Raw genomic sequence first — 20,038 nt, 5'->3', positions numbered from 1 at the left:
TATATTTAATTCCTAAATTATAAGATTACACACTAAGTCCAGACCTGAGGCAAAATATCTTAGAATGGATAATTAACTGAACATCAGAATTAAATGATATAGGGAAATATATCCATTATTCAATTAATATGTAATATGAAAAACTGTTTATTAAAGACATTTGAAGCCTTTTAAAAATCTGAACTAGCAACATTTAATCCAATGTGCTGAAAGTTATACCTTGCTGATTTTGAGGAAAATAAAATTTCCTAAGGTATGTAAAGATTTGAATATGATTTTTAAATGTCTGATTAACACCTATTGTTTCCTAGTATAGTCATGAGAAAAAACTTTACCTAACACTTAATATCCTTTCTTGATAGTAAGCTATTGAATATGCATGAATATCTAACTCCTTGCAACTGCTACTAATTATTCTGATTTTTTTATTGTGTAGAATGAATTTGGTACATTTTTTATATGAAAGATTTTTTTAAATTTAAAAACTATTATGTCCTTCTCTCTCTTCCTCATATCACTCTCAGATTCACCTTTTTTTTTCATTTTTTAAAATTTTGTTTATTATTACTGTTTAGCAATGGGGAGATGCAGATTATTTACACCAGCAGCCATAGGGGTAAAGGGAACACAGAGAATTAATCAGCTATCTGTATAGGATGGATTACTTATGCAAAAATAAGAATCTCCGAAACAAAGGACAGTGGTGAGTTTGTCACTACCCTCCCCAATGATCCCAGCATGCGATAATGCCAGGCAGTGTGGCCCCTGGGCATGCGGTGGTGGGAACTAATGTATGGAAGAAAAAGCCACAAACCACAGAAATTTTAAAGAACCCCTTTCCCCCATACATACACATACATACATACACATACATACATACACACACGCACACACTCAGATACATAACAGGATTGCAGGGTGATCAATACAATTAATTAAGAGGGAAGAATAGGAATTCTGCTGTTACAGGGAAGGAAGGAAGGGAAAGGGAGAGTTCCTAACCACTGTCAACTATATGGTAGGGGACATTATTTCCCTAAAAAGTAGTTTATCCCCTCAGGGCACCTGCTGGACTGAGCCCACTTTATACCTATCCAGGGCAGGGGGCTATTCCCCTTATATTGGTAGTGGGGACAAGGAAAAAAACAGAAGGAAGTAAAGGTGAACAAACCACTACTCAAAACTACTTCCCACATCTTCCTCCTATAACCACAAAAGGCTAGAAAGGAAATAGTAAAGTCAGGATCTGAGTTCCCTACCTAAAGGAAGAGTGAGTGGATCACTGCCTTTCTCCCTTATATTCATCTTGTTTCCAAAACAGTTTGGAAATAGGCCAGAGTCTCACTTAGACCCTCCTTTCCCTCTGCATTTTCTTAGGAGATGTCGACAAAAAGTCAAGGGCAAAGATAACTCCAGATTCCTTTACTCCTGCCATCTAAGTTTTTTGAAAATTCACCATTATTGAATAAAGATCAGTCTATAACTAGGTCCCAATCCCTATCAGGGCAATTCCAGGGGAAGAAGGCAAGAGTCTCAAGTTCCAATCATTGTGGTTTCCTTAACTCTATAAGGTCCAAGTTCTTCTGGGATAAGGGAGATACATACACAGGAAGGGTTAGAGAAAGAAAATCAGGACCAACTCCATCCCTGTGTCAGTCAGCCTTCATTGTTCTGCTGAGGTCCTAAGAGGCAGTATCCAAGTGGAGGTGGGAAGTTAATAACTCATGAAGAAAAAGCAGTGGGCATACTAGCAAGGCAGTCCTATAGTGAAATGCTTAGGCATGGCATTGCCTTGTAAATACAAAAAAATTATGTTCTCTTTTGATTCCGATCAAAATAGAGGGAGTTTTAAAGAAAGGGTCTCTTCTGTGTCTTCCACGAAAACAGGAGAAAGTAAAAGAAACAACATATAAACTTAAGAGATCAAGAAAAAGAAAAATGGGCAGACTTCAGAAGCAGGAGAATTAGAGATGAACTGAAATTGGTCAATGTAGAAGCTGGCATGGCAAGCAGCACCTGGAGTCATGAGCTGCACCAGATAGGCAGTGGAGCAGTGGACAGGAACATGGACCCAAGCCAGACAGATGAGGCTGGGCTCTGTTAGTGGGGCACAGAATGAGGTAAGAAAACATTTCAAATAAAGCAGCACCGTTCTGCTCACCTCAGGACTCCCACCCTCCTATACTTTATAAACCCTTGCCCCAGGAGTAAAATAGAAGGCAGTTTTGATATGCAGCTCTTACTTCCCATCCTCCCCTATTGAATTCCCTAAAGACAGGGGGTTCTGGAGGTCCTTTCCTATCTTTAAACAACAAAACAATAGCTTTTGCTGTCAAGAAGGTCCAAAGGGGACAAAGTGGAAAGGACTGCTTCCTTGTGAGAAGCAGAGAAGGTGGTGACTGAATGTTCACCATAGCAGAGCTGACTGCCCAACTAAAGGAACAGGGGCATTCAACAAGATTTTGTACATGGTCAGATGAGAGATTACCCAGTCCTGCTCCTTAGCTCTTAGCAATAACCCATTCACATTTTTGAGGCAGCTGGAAGAGGTCCTTTCTGGTCTCGGTTTTCAAACAGCCTCTTGCACAGCCATGACGCTCTTCTACAGTTCAGTCCCAAACCTGGAGTAGGAGGCAAGTAGTTACCTGGCATATTAACCAAGTCAGAACCATGGACTTGCTACTTAACCAGGAAGAGTAGGAAAGGACTACCTAACCAAACTTATGTCCACAGCACAATCCGTCCAGATAATAATCTTCCAGTTTTGAGATGGTGCATACTTGCAAAGGTACCTACTACCTCCCCACAGGCTCACAACTGAATCCTCAGCCTGACTGGACAACCAAGTTGCTCTTCCCCAACCCTATGTCACTGGGTGGGGGGTAAAAGAAAGAGGGCTCTGCTCAGCTGCAGGATAAGCTTTGTCCCAAGTCCGCTGAAATCATTGCAAATGCCAGACCTTTGGAAAACAGGTGGTTTTGAATTTTCTCTTCTTGCAGTCAAGGCCACAGAGCTTCCCTACCAAATTCAACTGAGATTCTTTTTCTTGGTTGTCCATACTGATAATGTTAGTATCCAGTTCTCCTTTCATTTGCATCAGAAAAGCCCAAATCAAGGGGTCAGACACCAGATGAGCAGTCCCACTGACTATGGTCTGACCATCAATAATGTCTTAACTGTCCAGGAAGCCCTGGACATCAAACAGGCAAGACAGTCTTGGGGAACAAAAAGATTTTATATGCTGGGCCAACAACTGCTCACCTGTGACTGAGGGCAATACAGGGATCTTGTGTACATCCAGGTGTGTTTAGAGATCAACACACGTTGCATGGTGCCTAGACTTGCACCTTCTCCTTCTCAGGGTTTCAGAGCTGATCCCAGGTACACTTAAAAAAGGATCCAAATTTCTAAATTCTCCACTTTGGGGTTTTAAATGCTAGGATCTTCAAGGGGAACTGGGACTTTTGTATGAATTTTTTTTTTTCCCTACTTAACTTATTCCTCCAAGCCACAGGACCAGTCTATATTATTGTCCTGGTCACTCTCAGACTCTCTCATGTTGCAGCTACTGGAATTCCGGAGGTGAGCGCTGCAGCTGCTGATCAGGCCCATTCCCAGGTTCTCCAGGAAGGGAGCAAAGCGGGAGGCGGCATGCTCCTGTGTCTTCCACTGGCTGAATGCCAAAATCCTTCACGCTACCAGTCTCTGCGAACTCCAGGTAGAAGTAGCCACACTTGACTGCCCGGTGCACCTCAAAGCAGAATCCCAAACAAGAATCCTCTATCAGATCTACATATATCTCCTGAGCGATGGCCTCTAGCTTGTTAGTATCCAGGTTAGCCAACGAAATTTCCTCCATTTTAATTTGTAAACGACTGTGGAGAGGGCGCTCGTTTTACTCATGGCAGCAACACGTCGGGATCCGCGGGCCGAGCCTAGGCCTGGGGCCTCTCAGGGCCGCGTACTCCGGCAGCGGAGGCGGTGGAGACGATAGCAGCAGAAGCGGTGGCGGCAGCAACGACTGCTCCGGAACTCCAAGTCTTTCTGTTCGTTTTGGCTTCTCTAGGACTCCGGGCTCTGGGCGCCCCTGGGCCTAGACTCGCCGCCAGACAGTCGCGGCGCCTCTCAGATTCACCTTAATTAATTCATATACTATGCATTTCATAAAATTTCCCAAATCTTTATGAAATTTGCAGTTACTCTCCCTTCTGAACTCTCTATCTGGGTTGCCAATGTTCTGTAGATAACTAATGTTTTGTGGGCCCAGAAATTAACAAAACAAATGAACAAAAATCATACAAACATATCTGTATTTCTCATTCAAAATTTTTTTTTCATGTGTATACTCTTATTTGTGTATATGTGTTCACAGAGAAAAGGGATAAAAAAAAAAAAAACAGGTCAACTTTCCTTTTAACTCACCAATTTCTCTCCAAAATCTAATGTAAAAACTTACTAAGTAACAGGTTCATTTGTCTATTTCTGGCACAAAAATTACTATATTTTTAAAACTTCATTTGTAAATTTGGAATAGTTCATACATTAAAGATGAATTTACATAGACTGGTAAATATAGAGCTGCATATTAGTTTGAAAGAAATTCAATGATCCAAAATGAGAGTTACATATGATCCTTAACATTTCATAAAAAAACACTAAATATACTTCATTTGATTTCCTCTACCTTAACTTCTTTCCATACTGATAAAAGAAAAAAGAGGGAATTAAAACAAAAACAAAAACAGAAAGCTGTGAATGTAAATATTCAAGACACTGATGATCTAGAAAATTATCAATTTTAGATACTCTAATGAAGTATAATATTCTAAAACTAAATAAAATACATATTTGAAAATCATAAATTTTATTTGATTTACAGTTTAATCTTAAAGTATTCATATGAATAAAATGACAGACAATTGTATGTTGAAAGAAAAGATGGCTCTCATTTGAAGTCTGGGCACAAACTACAAACTGGAAATTTGGGAAGGTATTGGAGCTGATCTCAGCAGTTTGTAAGACAGGGCTTGAGATGAGTGGATCTTAAAAAGAACAGGTGGAGACAGTAAGTTGGATGATAAACAGGTAGCAATACCCTTCTTTAGGCTGCTCAAGGATGCTTCTACCTGTATCACAGAGAAAAACTAATAAGAAAATTAAACAATTTTCAAATTCATTTGGAATGGATTACATTGCAAATCCAAGGTTCTTTCTTTTAACTTACATTAAGTCTTTTAAAGTAACCATTTAGGATCTCAAAGCAGCAGTTCACCACAATGTGAGCTATAACTTTAAGAAAAGATAGGCTCCCTCTAAGACTCAAGGAATTTGGTTTTGGTAGCCTGCAAAGTAACTAATGGAGGCCTGTTTTTCCATTCACCTTCTGATTTATGCTTTTACCTTTACTTTAAATAAATGTTTGTCTGGCCTGGTGTTGTGGCATATGCCTGTAATCCTAGCAGTTTGGGAGACTGAGGCAGGAGAATTACAAGTTCAAAGCCAGCCTCAGCAATTTAGCAAGGCCCTAAGCAATTTAGTGAGACCCTGTCTCTAAATAAAATATAAAAGAGGGCTGGGGATGTGGCTCAGTATTGAGCAACCCTGGGTTCAATCCTTTCTACAAATAAATAAATAATGTTCATCTGAAGATTTATTTAACTTTGGATTACTTTCTAATTCTTGTATCCAAAAGTGTCTACTTCCATGATATCTCTGAGGATTGAACATATTTTAACTTACAAGAGAATACTGACTTTCTGTAGGGCCATTCTTTTTTTGTTCTTTAGTTTAGATTTAGCTCCTAGTAGAAAATATGATTTCTGATGCCATAATTGAATAACACATTATACTTCTACTTTCTTTCTTATGCTGTGTGAAATATATCTATATCCATATCTATCAATCAAGAAACCTAATTACCATCTGCCTTAACAGTATTTGAGAGAAGGATAAAATTCATTTTTAAATAGTTGGATTGCTTTTGTCTAGTAGCACCTTTAGGTAATTTAGTTAAACTGTATAAAGTATTCTAAATTTGTAATCAGTCTAGCTTAACAACTTAATTGTTCTAAAATACATTTTTGTGCCTACGTTTGTTTACATATTCATCAAACTTCTAACTTCACTATTTTTTAGTAATCCTTTCTAATCATATTTGTGTGTTTATGAATTAGGCCATGGTAGAAATAAAGCACATAAAGAAATATTACAACCTCTAGAATGTTTTTAAGTGTGTAATTATTAAACAATAGGCTATGTTATTACCTTTACATCTCAAATTAGCAGTATAGGCTCTGGACAGGGAAGTTTGGATCTGATCCTCGCCAATCACCTTACACAAGTTGTCTCTGCTGAGTTTCCTTAAATATAAATCAGTAATAATAATAACCGTGTCTGGTACAAGGATTAAAGACAATTTCTCAGTTGTTTAGCATGTGTCCTTATCCTCATATTCTTATTGTAAAAGCAATGGAAGTAGCGTGGTTAAATTCAGCACAGTACCATTACAGAACACCGATGCATTCTACAGCCTTTTTGGTCAATCTTACACTATTTTTCTGATAATTTCCCCGCCAGAAAAACTACCTTATGTTACATATTATAATGTATCTTTATTTAATAATAAATGAAAGATAATGAAAATCTATATTTATTAAATACCAACTGTCCATAAACTCTCTGGGAAATTATCTATGTTATCAGGAAAATGTGACACTTTCAAGTTGTAAGAAATTTTCACAAATAATTTCCTAATTAAATATAACAGAAGCTGTTGATTTATTTAGGTGTACATTATTGAATTGCTTTTAAGTCCTATCTTTAAGAGAGTAGAATCTTAACAATTTTGAACTGCTGGGTTTCTAGGGCTCAGAATGTTGCTTATTATACTATAGGTGCATATATATAAATATTTGTTACTGAATGAAGAATCACTTAACTCCTACTACTCACTTTAGTCTACATAATATTGCATAAGGATGTAATGGTTTTTAGTCCCAAATTATTATTATTCAAGACTCTATTGTTCTCAATTCTTCAACCTGTCTCCTGATAGGCTAGGTTCATCTGTTTCTAAGAACAGATTTCATGTTTTTCTACTCCCATTTTCATGGCCACGTTGCTCTTTGCTGTCTATGTCATAGACATCATTGCTTTGCTGAGCACAGGAATTTTTATTAATGACTGTCACTCTAGTCTTGAGGCATGGAGCCATCGATGTCTTTCCTTTCTTTCTCAAACTTTTCCATATGCATACAACATATAGTTTAGTTGAACAAAATTAAATTATTTGGAACTTGTTGTGGTGCTTACCTTTTCCATAATTTCTGATAGCACATTTGGGTCTAAACTATAACTTAACACTAGTTGAATTAATACTTTAAGGAGAAAGCAAGGAAAATGCAAAACACCGGCATATGTTTCACAGCATCTGTGGTATGGGCATTTTGACTGGATATTCTTTAAATAGGTTGGTACCCTACACATCACATTGTAAGCTGTTTAGCTTCATCTTGGCTTCCACCTACTAGATGCCCATAACAACATTCCAAGTCATGACAATCAAAAATATCTCCAGACATTGCCAAATGTCCCCTGGGGGCAATACCAGCCCAGATGAGACTCATTCATCCAGGGGATATGGAACATTTCAGTTCCCACACTGGAAGTACTCCAATCCAATACACATCTAGGAAGCTAGATGCAAGCTTCCCCAGAAAAGGAAGAGAGGTGCTTTCTCACTGTAGTCTAAGTAAAGACCACCACCTGGCATCTTCGCTGCCCCAGGAATGGGCTGACTCTAAGTGATAAAGGGTATCCATGAGCTCTCCAAATCCAGCCTCTTTTCAAAATCTACCGTGGTGAAGCTGTCAGTCCTACAAGTCCTTCTAGCAGTAATTCTTCCTCCAAGATCCTGGAGTTCCTGAAATAATGCTCATAGTAATAATGTGCAACTAGATAGATACGTAACAGACTTTCACCCAACTTGGCATTACTAAACATAGAAATTGTCGGGTTCTTTCACAGAATTCAATCTGCCAAGAAACTCTGAGAGAGTCTTACTATGTAGCAACTTAAATAATAGTTACAACCTATTTTGGTTTGGTTTTGTTTTTCCCTAAGAAGCAAAGGGATGACAATAAAAATAAAAATTCAAGTCAGCCCTAGAAGGCAAAGACTGTTCACACATTTTTATGTGTCATTTTTCTATATTTATGTATCTTAAACTCTAGCCTCAGAAGGAATTCTATCTTAAGTATTGTGGCAATTTTTGATGTTCTGCAAAAGTTTCATTTGTAGAAAGACTTTTTAATAACTTTTCTAAAAAAATACAAATAAGAATTTTTTCAATAACAATATCATGATACAATCTATGTATATATTATTGAAATTATTTTAAAGTTCTAAATTTGGATTTGGTACTTAGATTACATGATGTATCTGACTGCCTCTCTGGTCTTATCATTATTGAAATAGACTTTTTATTTAAAATATTTTTATATTGAGAAATATAAATAATAAAATCTGTCATAATAATATTCTTATAATTGCAATTCAGATTTGTAATGGGAAGGAGAACTAATGAAACTATTGAAATATTTTTAGACTTTTTAAAGTTTAATTTGCCATCCCACCTGGGCACTTTAGGGAATTTAAAAGTATTTTGATATAATATTCCAGGGAGAAAAGTCATCAGCAAACGGTCTGTTCTTTTTAGTGTTAATATTGTTCACCCATCAACACCTGCTTCTTCGGAGAGGGTAGCAGCTGTTTCAGTTGGAAAAAGGAATGAAACCTTGATAGTTGCACACTCAGTACTACTGTGTAATGAGCTGAGCCAGCTTTTGAAAACCCTACTTACCTTCTGGAGGAAAGTGAGACATTGCTTGCAGAAACTTTGGTCATTCGTTAAAAAAAAACAAACAAAACAAAAAACGGTTACAAAAATAAGACAAGTTTGCAAAAAAGAAAAATGAATAAATAAATCACATAAAATCCATTTAGCTATAGTTATTAAACTATTTGTATGTCAGAAACACATTAGGCAGTTTTAATGCACCTTAATTTCAGATCAGTCATATATATATATATATATATATATATATATATATATATATATATAGAGAGAGAGAGAGAGAGAGAGAGAGAGAGTTTAATCATGGGCTAAATTAATTCAAATATACAAAATGTAAACCACACATTGTTCTTTTATCCACAAGATTTATTTGCTTATGTGTGACTTTATTATATCCCATTTAACTTTCGACCCAAATTATGCTGCCCCGAAATATTTAAAAGGTCTCAGGAAAAACCACAGCAGGAAATAAATTATATTAAAACAAAATGTGTGACATCAGACCCAAAGGAAACTGTAACACAATTCCTGGGCAAAGCTTTGCATTCTTCTCTAATATTTAAATTCATGGATACCAAAGTTTTTAATTGCAGAGAATGAGCATAATGTGACTCTGCTTGTAATATTTACTGTTTGAAATTGCCCTGCAGTTGTCTTTCTTACTAAAGTCTTGTAGCACTTTCCATTTGGAGATGTTCTTGAAGACCATGGGGAGATTTTGTGTTGTGCAGAAATCAGTGACCCATTTTACTTTCAAAGGTGAACCCAATATTGCAGCCATGTTCTGTGGTACCAGCTTTACCTTTAGTAATTGTCAAGGTGTTGTGTTAATTAGCTAAAACCTCTATGATCTGGCCTATCATTTTCTTAGCAGTAAAATTTTCTTCTCACTTATTAAAGAGAGAAGGTACAGAAAAACAAGGAGATAATTGCAGGCTCTTCCTACTCTTAAATACCCTGTCTGTCTGAAATGAAAGTTTACAGCTGAGGAGATACCCTAGCAGGTTTCTAAAGTAAGTACCAAAATTGGCACGAGAATAGACATCAACAGGCACACAAGAAAATGATTTTGTCTAACCTTTAGTAGACAGTTAGGATCTATTACACTAATTTCACATTATCTAGGCAAAGTACACACCACCTGCAGCCACAACAGATGTATTCTTCAGTCTCACAAGGGCCTTACACCTGTGTTTCATTTTATTTAGGGTTCAGTTTAACATGTTGAATTAGATTATTTGGGGTTTCATCTTTGTCAAGTGAATTCTTAGACAATACATTCCACATACTATTTATGTTTTAAAAATCAGCGATATCTTCATTTTAATTACAGTCATCCCATTCTTAAACTCAACTAATGTAACAACTGTGAGACACTTGATCAACTAATGTATATTATAGATCTTGTGTTTTTACTAATTTTCACATTACAACTTAGTTATTGCACAAAAGGTCTTCCAATCTGAAATGTAATGATCTAGGAAAAAGGTTTTATATTTCTATGGTGAGATGGCTTTATTTCAGTTCTATCTGACTTAAAATTTTGCCCCCAAATTTAGAAGCAGATTCATCAGACAAGGGCAGAGAAGAGGAAAAGGGAAATAGAAGATGGCAGGGAAAACTGAATGGGCTACACATAAACTGGTAGGGCTGGTTGGGCCACTGGGTCACATGAAAAACACAAGACTCTTCCCTGGCACAAGCTCCTTCGACTGCATCACAGCTAGTGGGCCTGCTGCCCAGGTCTGCCCACAGGCAGCTGGGCAAGTGCTGCACAAAAGGGCACTTTCTGCTGAGGATCCTATTTCCTGAAGTACATCATCTAAGAGACTTTATGTCCTGACAACATTATAGAATATTATATTCATAAAATACTCCCCCCCCAAGATGTCTTTTGACCTAGAAAAACTTTAAACACTGTAGGTACCCATCTTTCCCAGATGATAGAATCCCCATGCTCTGAGGTGGTGAAGAATACCTGGTCTTTGTGCTATTTCTCAACTGTGTTACTAGAGGGACATTCCAAAGTCACTGATCCCTTCCATGGCTAACTTCAGAATGCTTTTCCTTATGTAGACTTATGTAGAAAGCCCTTAGCTTTTTTTTTTCTCCCAGTACTTCCATGGGCAAATGGTGAAAATGAGAGAAATTTGCTAAAGCAAATAATCTTTGATGTTTACTCATAATGCTTTTCCATAATATTTATTTATCTTTGTGAAATTTGGCCCTCTTTATTTTTTATAACTTTATTTTATTTATTTATTTTTTATGTGGTGCTGAGGATCCAATCCAGGGTCTTGCACGTGCAAGGCAAGTGCTCTACTGCTAAGCCATAACCCCAGCCCCTAAATTTGATCCTCTTTCCTCATATTCTAGTCTATTAGTACTACTGTCTGGTTCATACAGAGTAAAAATTGTGAAATGAATGCAGTGATTACTTTCTGTAACCAGGGTCTCATGCTTGTAGCTTTGTTCTTGAGTAGGTATGTGCAGTGATAACTTGATCTATCAGGTTGGCTTCTGGAGGGACTGGAAGACTTTGAAGAGAATCAAATAGCATGTACCTCAATTTTAATGACTTATCGCCCTCATATGATGAGGTAGAGCTGCCTTGGATTCATTGCATGCAGTCATTGTTGTCCAGGCCCCACAGTCCCCACTCTCTGGATGTCTTTACTGTGGTAGCCCAACTGACATCCTTATATTGGATGGAATGGTTAAGCTTCCCTAGTTCAAATTGCAAAAATACTCTCTTCATTCTAAGAACAATGCTTTTTGTAATCATGAATCAAATATAAGTGCAGAGATTAACCTTACAATGTCCACTTGGTTAAACTTCTAGTCTTACATACATACCTGTTTATAAGAATATGTGAAAGTAACAATGTATAGAATCATGAACCCACTGCCATAAAAGTTAGAGATAAAAATGTGGAAATTAGGTATTGCATTAACATTTACATTAAATATCGTTTATTGTAAGTTTTATTATTGGTAATATGAATTAAAATATCTTTTTCCATTTTGGAAGTTAGTGGGAGACATTTCTTTTAATCTCCAAAACATTATCAAAGCAAGCATGTAAGTTGTTTTGTATGATATATAACAAGCAATTGAAAGATAGGGTGTTTTACATCAACTGAGACATATGTATAATTTTTTTTCTTATCAATTTTTAAAAAGCTGACAATAGTACAAAACAAAAAAATTGTTCTCATAAAATAGGAAAACATTTTTTAAATATGTTTATTAATTTGTGTGAAATTCGACCCTCTTTCATTTTATTGTAGTCTATTAGTACTGCTTGGAGATTTATATATATATAAATATATTATATATATATATACATATATAATATGTATACTTCATTATATATATTTCATATATTTATGCTAGCTATATAAACTAGTAATATATAATTTATGTATTATTTATATATACTAATATATATATTAGTAACAGCAGTGATAGAAGAGGAGGAAGCAAGGAGGAGGAGGAGGAGGAGGAGGAGGAGGAGGAGAAATGTACCTTTTGTATTTGTTGAAATAGTTAATCTATCAAGAAAAGTTAATGTCTAATTGTGGAAAAAGTTGCTTAATAACAAAGTTCATGTGAAACATAAAACCATTTAGCAGAAATGAAGTAATGAATCTTTCCACTTCTTGCAAAAAATATTGTTTATGATCTAGTTAAAAACAAATATTAAGAAATTCATCTGAAACCCTTTGAAATACAGCTAAGTGGCCATATGGGCTTCCAAGCTCCAAAATATTGCCAAGACCAGAATTGTGATTTTTATATTAATTGAAGACTTAAAACAGGAATCTGAAATACTATTGAAAATATGACATATAAAATATAAAAAGATGATCCAAGCAGGTAAAGTAATAATATGTTAAGTCTGTCTTATTTTCTAAAATCTCTCATTCCTATACTATTATATACATAATACTTAGTATTATGTTATTCTATAACATAGTACTTTTTTGCCAGAATGTTCATGTTAATTTTTATAAGAAGTTGCAGGTATTTTGCATTTGCTGTTTCTGATACTTTTCTTCTATGTGAAATTATTTTATAAACAGGACTACCCTTGTGTTTTAACCTAGTAGTATTCTCTAAAGGATGTTTCTACTTCAATTTGATTAGTTTGACGTGGCTTCATTTGGTTACCTTGGTTTGATTTGAGGAGGATGTGAAAAAAAAATTACCACTAATAAAATACATATCACTTAGATTTATAAGATCCATAAGGTAAGGATGGTGTATGTATCAATGACAATCATCACTGCAGACTTGGACTAAAGCAGGTAAAGTCATATATCCCCTACTCAAATTACTTGGGACTGGAAATATTCAGATTTAAGAGTCTTTTACCTTTTGAAAAAGTTGCATAAACTGGGTGTGCATACCTATCCAGAAAATCAAAAACCCTAAATGTTCCAAAGTCTGGAACTTTTTGAGCATGTTACATTTCAGTCTATAATTGGAATGATTGTAAATGGATGTTGTTTCTCAAACTTCCTGTTTCACCATTAGAAATTCTTAGGGTGGGGAGGAGCTTAGGAGAGCTTTTTAGTTAATTGTCCAAGGAATGTTGAAATGACTAGGAACATGTAGAAGATTTGAAATGTGAAATGGAGAGGTATCAAAAGCACACTTCAGCTACTTCCCAGTGATGCTGCAGGCTACTCTATTTCTTAGATAAATCAAATCTGACACTTCATTTAAATCTGCTTCTTCACATTTTCTCCATTTTCCCTGTCAATTTAATATTTGATGTTCCCTGTTAGCAACTGCCCACTATTGAATATGTGCTGTCTTCGACACCAATGTTGCATCACCTTTATTATCCCATTCAGTGTGTGTAAAATATTTTCCATTATCCTTATTTTGAAAATAAGAAAAAAACTGAGGCTTAAATTAGGCAAGGAAATTTTGCAAGGTTGAGTCTCTTACAGTCAACATGTCATTTTGCTTATTCAACTAAAAGCCTACATTGGGTCTGAAGATATTGAGATAGATTATGTCTTGCTTAGAAAATACATTAAAATATTTTGCATAATAGCCCCATAAAGATAAATATTTTATTTTCAATTATTAACCTGAGTAAGTAAAAATACTCAAATCACTTTTGAACTACAATGTAGTTAATATATCATTTTTTAGGAATTTGACTCATGATGAAATGACTATCTAGGAAGAGATAAAATCCTTGCCAAAATGTTAATTATTTCAAAATGGAAATCTGATTATTTTTAGGATAACTGACTAAGCCACTAGGTTATGTGATTTGGGTACTGATGACATTTCTTCCCTTAAATTGTGATTCAGAAATATTATGAAGGATGGGCTTCCTTGACTGAAGTTGATAGTTAATTTCTCAGTGTCCTTTAACTGCTAACATTTGAAGTGAACATTTTTATTACTAAAGAGCGATGCTCTTGGAACCACTACTGGGATAAGAGTCACAGTGGTTTTAGCAATGATGAAAAGGTTAGAACAATTAGAAAGTACTCATGGCATAATTGAGATGTATGAATTTCTGGTACATAATCAAACTCTTTTAAATAGCTTCAGGAAAAGTACAGTTAGATTTTAAACAGGAAAAATAATTTTAAAACAGCTCATTTAACTATTGTTATTTTCTATTATGTATTTTTCCCTGGAGGATCAGGAATTTGAAGAGTTATTCTATAATATTTATCATTGTGTTTACTATGTTTTATATTTATTGTTGTATTCAAAGACTAAAGTTACTCATAGCCATTCTTCTAATAGCCTCATTTTTAATGTAGCCTATTCAAATATGGTTTGCTGACATTCATTCTGAAGGATAATTTATTAATGTATTAATGTACCCAGTGACCTGTGGACATCTAATAACTGCTAAACCAGCAGGGCTCAGATTTGCCCATGAGTCATGTATAAAAAAACATATTAACCTAAAGTTACATATGATCTTAGGATTTGACTCAAAGATGTTTTTATAAAGTACACTTTGTGCATGTTCATATTGAGAGAAGTCAAATTTTGTATGAAATATACAATCTGTAACATTTATTTGATATTGAACTAGCTCAAAAGTGTTTCAGGGGCTGGGGATGTGGCTCAAGCAGTAGCGTGCTTGCCTGGCATGCGTGCGGCCCGGGTTCGATCCTCAGCACCACATACAAACAAAGATGTTGTGTCTGCCAAAAACTAAAAAATAAATATTAAAATTCTCTCTCTCTCTCTCTCTCTTTCTCTCTCTCTCTTAAAAAAAGTGTTTCAGATTTGGTGGGTTTCTATTTGAGTTGGGCCTTCCTGATATTCCCCCATTAGAAGTATATTTGTTATGTTTATGCTGTGGAAATAAATGTACATCGACAATTGTGCCCTGAAGGAAATGGAGAGCTTTCTAAGTTATAATGATGACAGAAATGGATTCTAGAAAAGGTTCTGGGAAGACTGGCTCAGCACCAATAGCCAGTCATGGACCAGAGGTCACAAACTATAAACTACAAAAGAAAATTTAGAAGGTTCTGAATTGAATAACTGGTAAATATGTTGGTAAAAATTCCTGACTCTTCAGAGACTTCACTTTGCCTTCAAAAATTCACTCCTAAGCTCTTAAACTTCTCCCTCTGAAGTGCATCAATCACATGGGGATACTCATATGCTCACTTCTTGCCAGAATTAAAAACAGCCAATTTTTTTTCATGGTCCATAGATAACTTTTATTAAATATATTAAATTAGTTCAAATTTTAAAGAGATTAGTTTTTTTCCCATTTTGACCTCCAAGAAGGGAATGCTTTTTAATGTGATGTACAAAAACTGTCAGAAGAAACACAGCCAAATTTACCCACAAATCTTTTCTCAGCACAAAGGTCTCCCAGATACTGCATTACCTCAGCCTATACATCTGGGTAGAGATATTCACACTTACTATCAATACTTGCTGAAATCACATTCATTTTTCACATTTTTACTCTATGATATTAACTTCTACCACTATCCAGAAACTTTATCTCACCAGATTCCAATCATCTTTCTTCTACATAAATCAGCACTCAATTTTTAGTCCTGAATGTATTTTACTTCCAAGAAGCTCCTTTATCTTTGGGACTCCTTTATGTGTGTTTCATGCTATTGTAGGTTTCCGTACACGATTCTACCTTATTCTTCTTAGATTAATTCAATATCTTTTCTCACTTATCTTTAAAAAGATATGATACATCCATATCCTATTTTTAGGTCCAGTTATCAATACTAAATGATTCCATGAATAATGTATGAATAACCTCACCTATATAAGTAGCTTCAGTCATTGTTTATATAGTGTATGTATGCACATATATATACACATTTATTATCTATCATCTATCCACTTCCATGTGTCATCTGTCATCCCTACCTCTTATCACAATTCTGACCTTCAGTTCTATCTATTTAACTTGTCTTTTGGGCTGGGGTTGTGGCTAACTTGTTTTTTGAAGTCCTTATTCAGAATCCAAAAATCAATTTGTATCCAAGTTTATAATAATAATAATGCTTTCTTAAACTCTGATTTTAACTTGGGTCTTTTTCTCAAAGAATACTATTATTAGGATTCAATTTCCAAATGATATCTCTGTGTCATTTTAGATTTATATCTTTCTACTTTATTTCCTAAAGTTCTCACCTTTACTTCCAAAAATTGTGTATGTGTACGTGTGTGTGTTCATTTCCTCCACTTTCCTGATAAATCTTACCATATTAATAAATTTTTATAATTCTCATATATATAATTTTATTTGCCTTATGGTAACAAATCTTTAGCTTCTGATTTTGTTAAAATTAGTATTTTATAGGAAAGATGTTTGTTTTCCTTTTTGTGTTTTTTGTATTCCTTCCTTCCTGCCTGCCTGCCTTCCTTTTTCTCTATGTTTGCTAAAGAGTCAGAGGAGTTATTTAATGGACCAAGAACTAAACCAAGCAACCAAAGGGCTACAAATCAGGAAGATGGTAATGATACAAACTTGGTGCTACTATGTTTTTAATGTTTAGGTTGTAGAATGCCATTGGAAAATGTATGTAAATAAATAAAGTTACCATTTTTAGCTTTGTAAAACTGTCACAATTTCATATTCTAGTACAGAATACAACCTGAATGTGTATATTTTGAAAACCTAAAAATCATCAACAGATCTTTACAGGTAATAGGTTTTTGGCCAGTCATGGCTGTAGAAGTCCAGGGTTTTCCACAAACTCTAGTCACCCATGTTGATCATTTTGTGAAGTGATTAATAATTAAATGCTACCAAAATATCACTCTTCCAAAATTTAAGATTTGAAATATGCATATTGTTTTGTATTTGATGTATTATCTCTACATTTGCTAAGGTCTCAGGTAAACTTACTTGGTTTCATTTGTCAATCTTTAAATAACGATCACAAATATCTTCTTCAAATTTATTTCAGTTCATTTTTGCAGTAATTATATTTACTCATTGCATAAGCAAGAAGTCCTATTACAGCTCTTCATGTTTCTCACACTTAAGAGGAGATTTCAACCATGTTTTCTCTCGAAGTCAATGTGTGTCAGTTACAAATCCCTAGTATCTTCGTATCTTGAAAAGCTTGTGCTTCATGACAGGTGTCAGGATCGGTGTTGATTCAAATTAATATTAAAGAATAAGAAATGCATGGAAGAAGTGCAAAAATCTCTCTGTCTGAGATACTTAGCTTTGGATCTTTAATGCCTATAAAAATGAATTGCTACTAGGCAAATTACAGGAGGATTCAGAGGAGTGATATGTGAAGAGAATAACACAAAGAAAAACATAACAGGCTCTTTGAATATAGGTCTGGTGTATAAGTTTTAAACTTGCCTTATAGTTATTGTGTAAGGATATTAATACTTGGTGGATTTAAAATAACAATTTTGTAAATTGAGTCTATTTTTTCCCTTTTCCTTAAGAAGCTTGCATGTTAAAATATACTAGTTCTCAAAGTCTAAATTTAAATTTAGTGTGAAATCCTTTAGAAAAATATCAGTAACAAATTTCTTTTTTATGAACTCATATATATTTAAATGTGAACTTCTGCAATGATATCTTATTGTCTAAATATGACTAATGCCTTATGCATGCAACACAAATACGTACATGCTTGTGTGTGCACACATAGAACATTGTGCTGTTTTCACCGAGTAAGAAAGATTGTAAAAGTCAGCCACAATCAAAATGCATTCATTGGGAGCATAGGTCAGTGACTAGAGTATAAAAATCCCCTGTGAATTGGAAAGCAATTGTACATAATGACATAGTAGAAAATTCAACTTTTCTCATAATTTCACAGCATATTCTACATAAAGATGTAGTCTCTGGCTTGTGTGATTGCATATAAATGACATTTGCTATGTGTATTTGTGCCACCTACCAACCCTTAATTGTTGAAATAGCATATTAAAACATTTTTAAAGATCTAGTATTGATATTGATATGGTAAAACAAAATCCTTCTGCAAAGAATTAAAATTCAGTTTTGGGAAGATCTCAACCCACACCAACCCTGACCAATAGAAAAGAGAAATAATGGGAATCACATAGTATGTGAAGACAACAGACCCTCTGAGAATTTTTCTGAATGATATCCTTCAACTTTAAAGAAAAAACTAAGGTATTCCAATTCCAAAATTATAATACATGTCATCAGAGATGGAGTTCTTTATATGTGAACAGAATTTAATAAAATATTTTATTATCTGCTCAGATATGAAAAAGTTGATGGACTTAGTAAAAAGAATCCCTTTAACAGAAATGTCAATTAGCAAGGGAAAATTTATTTTTTTCAAAACCCGGAGTGATATTTTAGCAGTCTGCTTTATGATGACTCTGAGTAAGTATAACAGGGTTACATGAAATAGAGTAAAGAAAAAGAAAAAAAATGGAATCTCAGAAGCACACAAAGACAAAATTTTCTAGCATAATCAACTATATTGTGAGATATGACTTGGACCACCAGATGCCCACTTATCAAGAAGGCAAAAAGATGGAATTTCTACCACCTTAGTTTATCCAAGCTTAACATTAAAAGACCCAGTTTCCTATCTGTCAAGATCATTGTACGGTCATGTGTCACTAACTAAAACAAATAAAAAAATTATAAAAAAAGACCCAGTTCCTCAAGTAGGCAAAAACAACAGATTCATGACAGCATGGTGCACACTTATCACCCTGAAATTCGCACCTTGCAAACTCTACTTTCTGCTTTTATGTAGTATTCACAGGCAACCAAATACTGTTCAACAACTTGATTCACTTGACCTGAAATCACAATGATTAATGTACTTGGAATGAAAATAAAACTACATAGGTATATTTATATGATGCCAGAAGGACACATATAAGATAAATTTTTAGTAGTTGACTATGAGGATATCTTTTTTCCCCCAAGCATGTCCTTGTACTTACTATCCAGAATGCTTTAAATTTCTTGGTATTATTATTTTTTTATTAGTTACACATGACAGTACAATGATCTTGGTATTATTCAGGATATTTAATGAGTGGCATGACTGCATGACTGACAAACTTTTAACGTGAGTTTATTTTGTAGGTATATAGGCAATATATACAGATCATGGAGGAACAATGAAAACCCTGGGGGCCAAGTTACATATCATATTTGAAGGAAAGATCATAATAAATTCTTTTCTTGAAATTTTCTAGGGACAGAGATATGTATTACACATATACATACATCAATATTAATTCTGAGTCATATGGAGGTACAGTTCAGGAAGCAGTAGATAATTAAGCAGTAGATAATTTGGCTCCTTTTTCTAAAGTGTAAAGTGAAATAGGTCCCTTTTGATCCCTATGCCCCTTTTTCTTGTCTCTTAAATTTGGACATTTATCCACACAGGTAGAAAAGTAACTTTGGGAAGAGTTTTAAAATCTAGGCAATTTGGGTATACATAGTGCATTATTAAGGAAGGATTACCAAAATATGGTGAAATTCTAAAATATGTCTGCTTTGTTTGTTTCATATGTGAAATATGTAGCTACCTAATTATGAATGTGTTTACTCCATGCATATATAAACTCTAGGTTTTGAATTGCTAATTCACATCCCATAGCAATTATGGCATATATATATATATATATATATATATATATATATATATATATAGTAAATTGCTGGTCTGTTTTTTACAT

At 34.6% G+C, this 20,038-nt stretch overlaps 2 protein-coding genes across 2 annotated transcripts in view; both read right to left on the bottom strand.

Annotated features, from left to right (window-relative positions):
• LOC308649827 (obscurin-like) overlaps positions 1-20,038 on the bottom strand; it is a 520,968-nt gene that overhangs the window by 265,436 nt on the left and 235,494 nt on the right. The gene's annotated exons all lie outside the window — the stretch shown is intronic.
• LOC308646653 (ataxin-7-like protein 3B) lies at positions 545-4,119 on the bottom strand. The gene has a single exon (XM_081289888.1). The coding sequence runs from the start codon at positions 3,857-3,859 to the stop codon at positions 3,566-3,568; it is 294 nt and encodes a 97-aa protein (XP_081146014.1). The 5' UTR covers positions 3,860-4,119; the 3' UTR covers positions 545-3,565.

The sequence above is a fragment of the Spermophilus citellus genome (genome assembly GCF_964194105.1).
Source record: "Spermophilus citellus genome assembly, chromosome: 1".
Lineage (NCBI taxonomy): Eukaryota > Metazoa > Chordata > Mammalia > Rodentia > Sciuridae > Spermophilus > Spermophilus citellus.
Note: the sequence above shows the minus strand (reverse complement) of the source record. Positions and strands in the feature narration are given on the sequence as shown.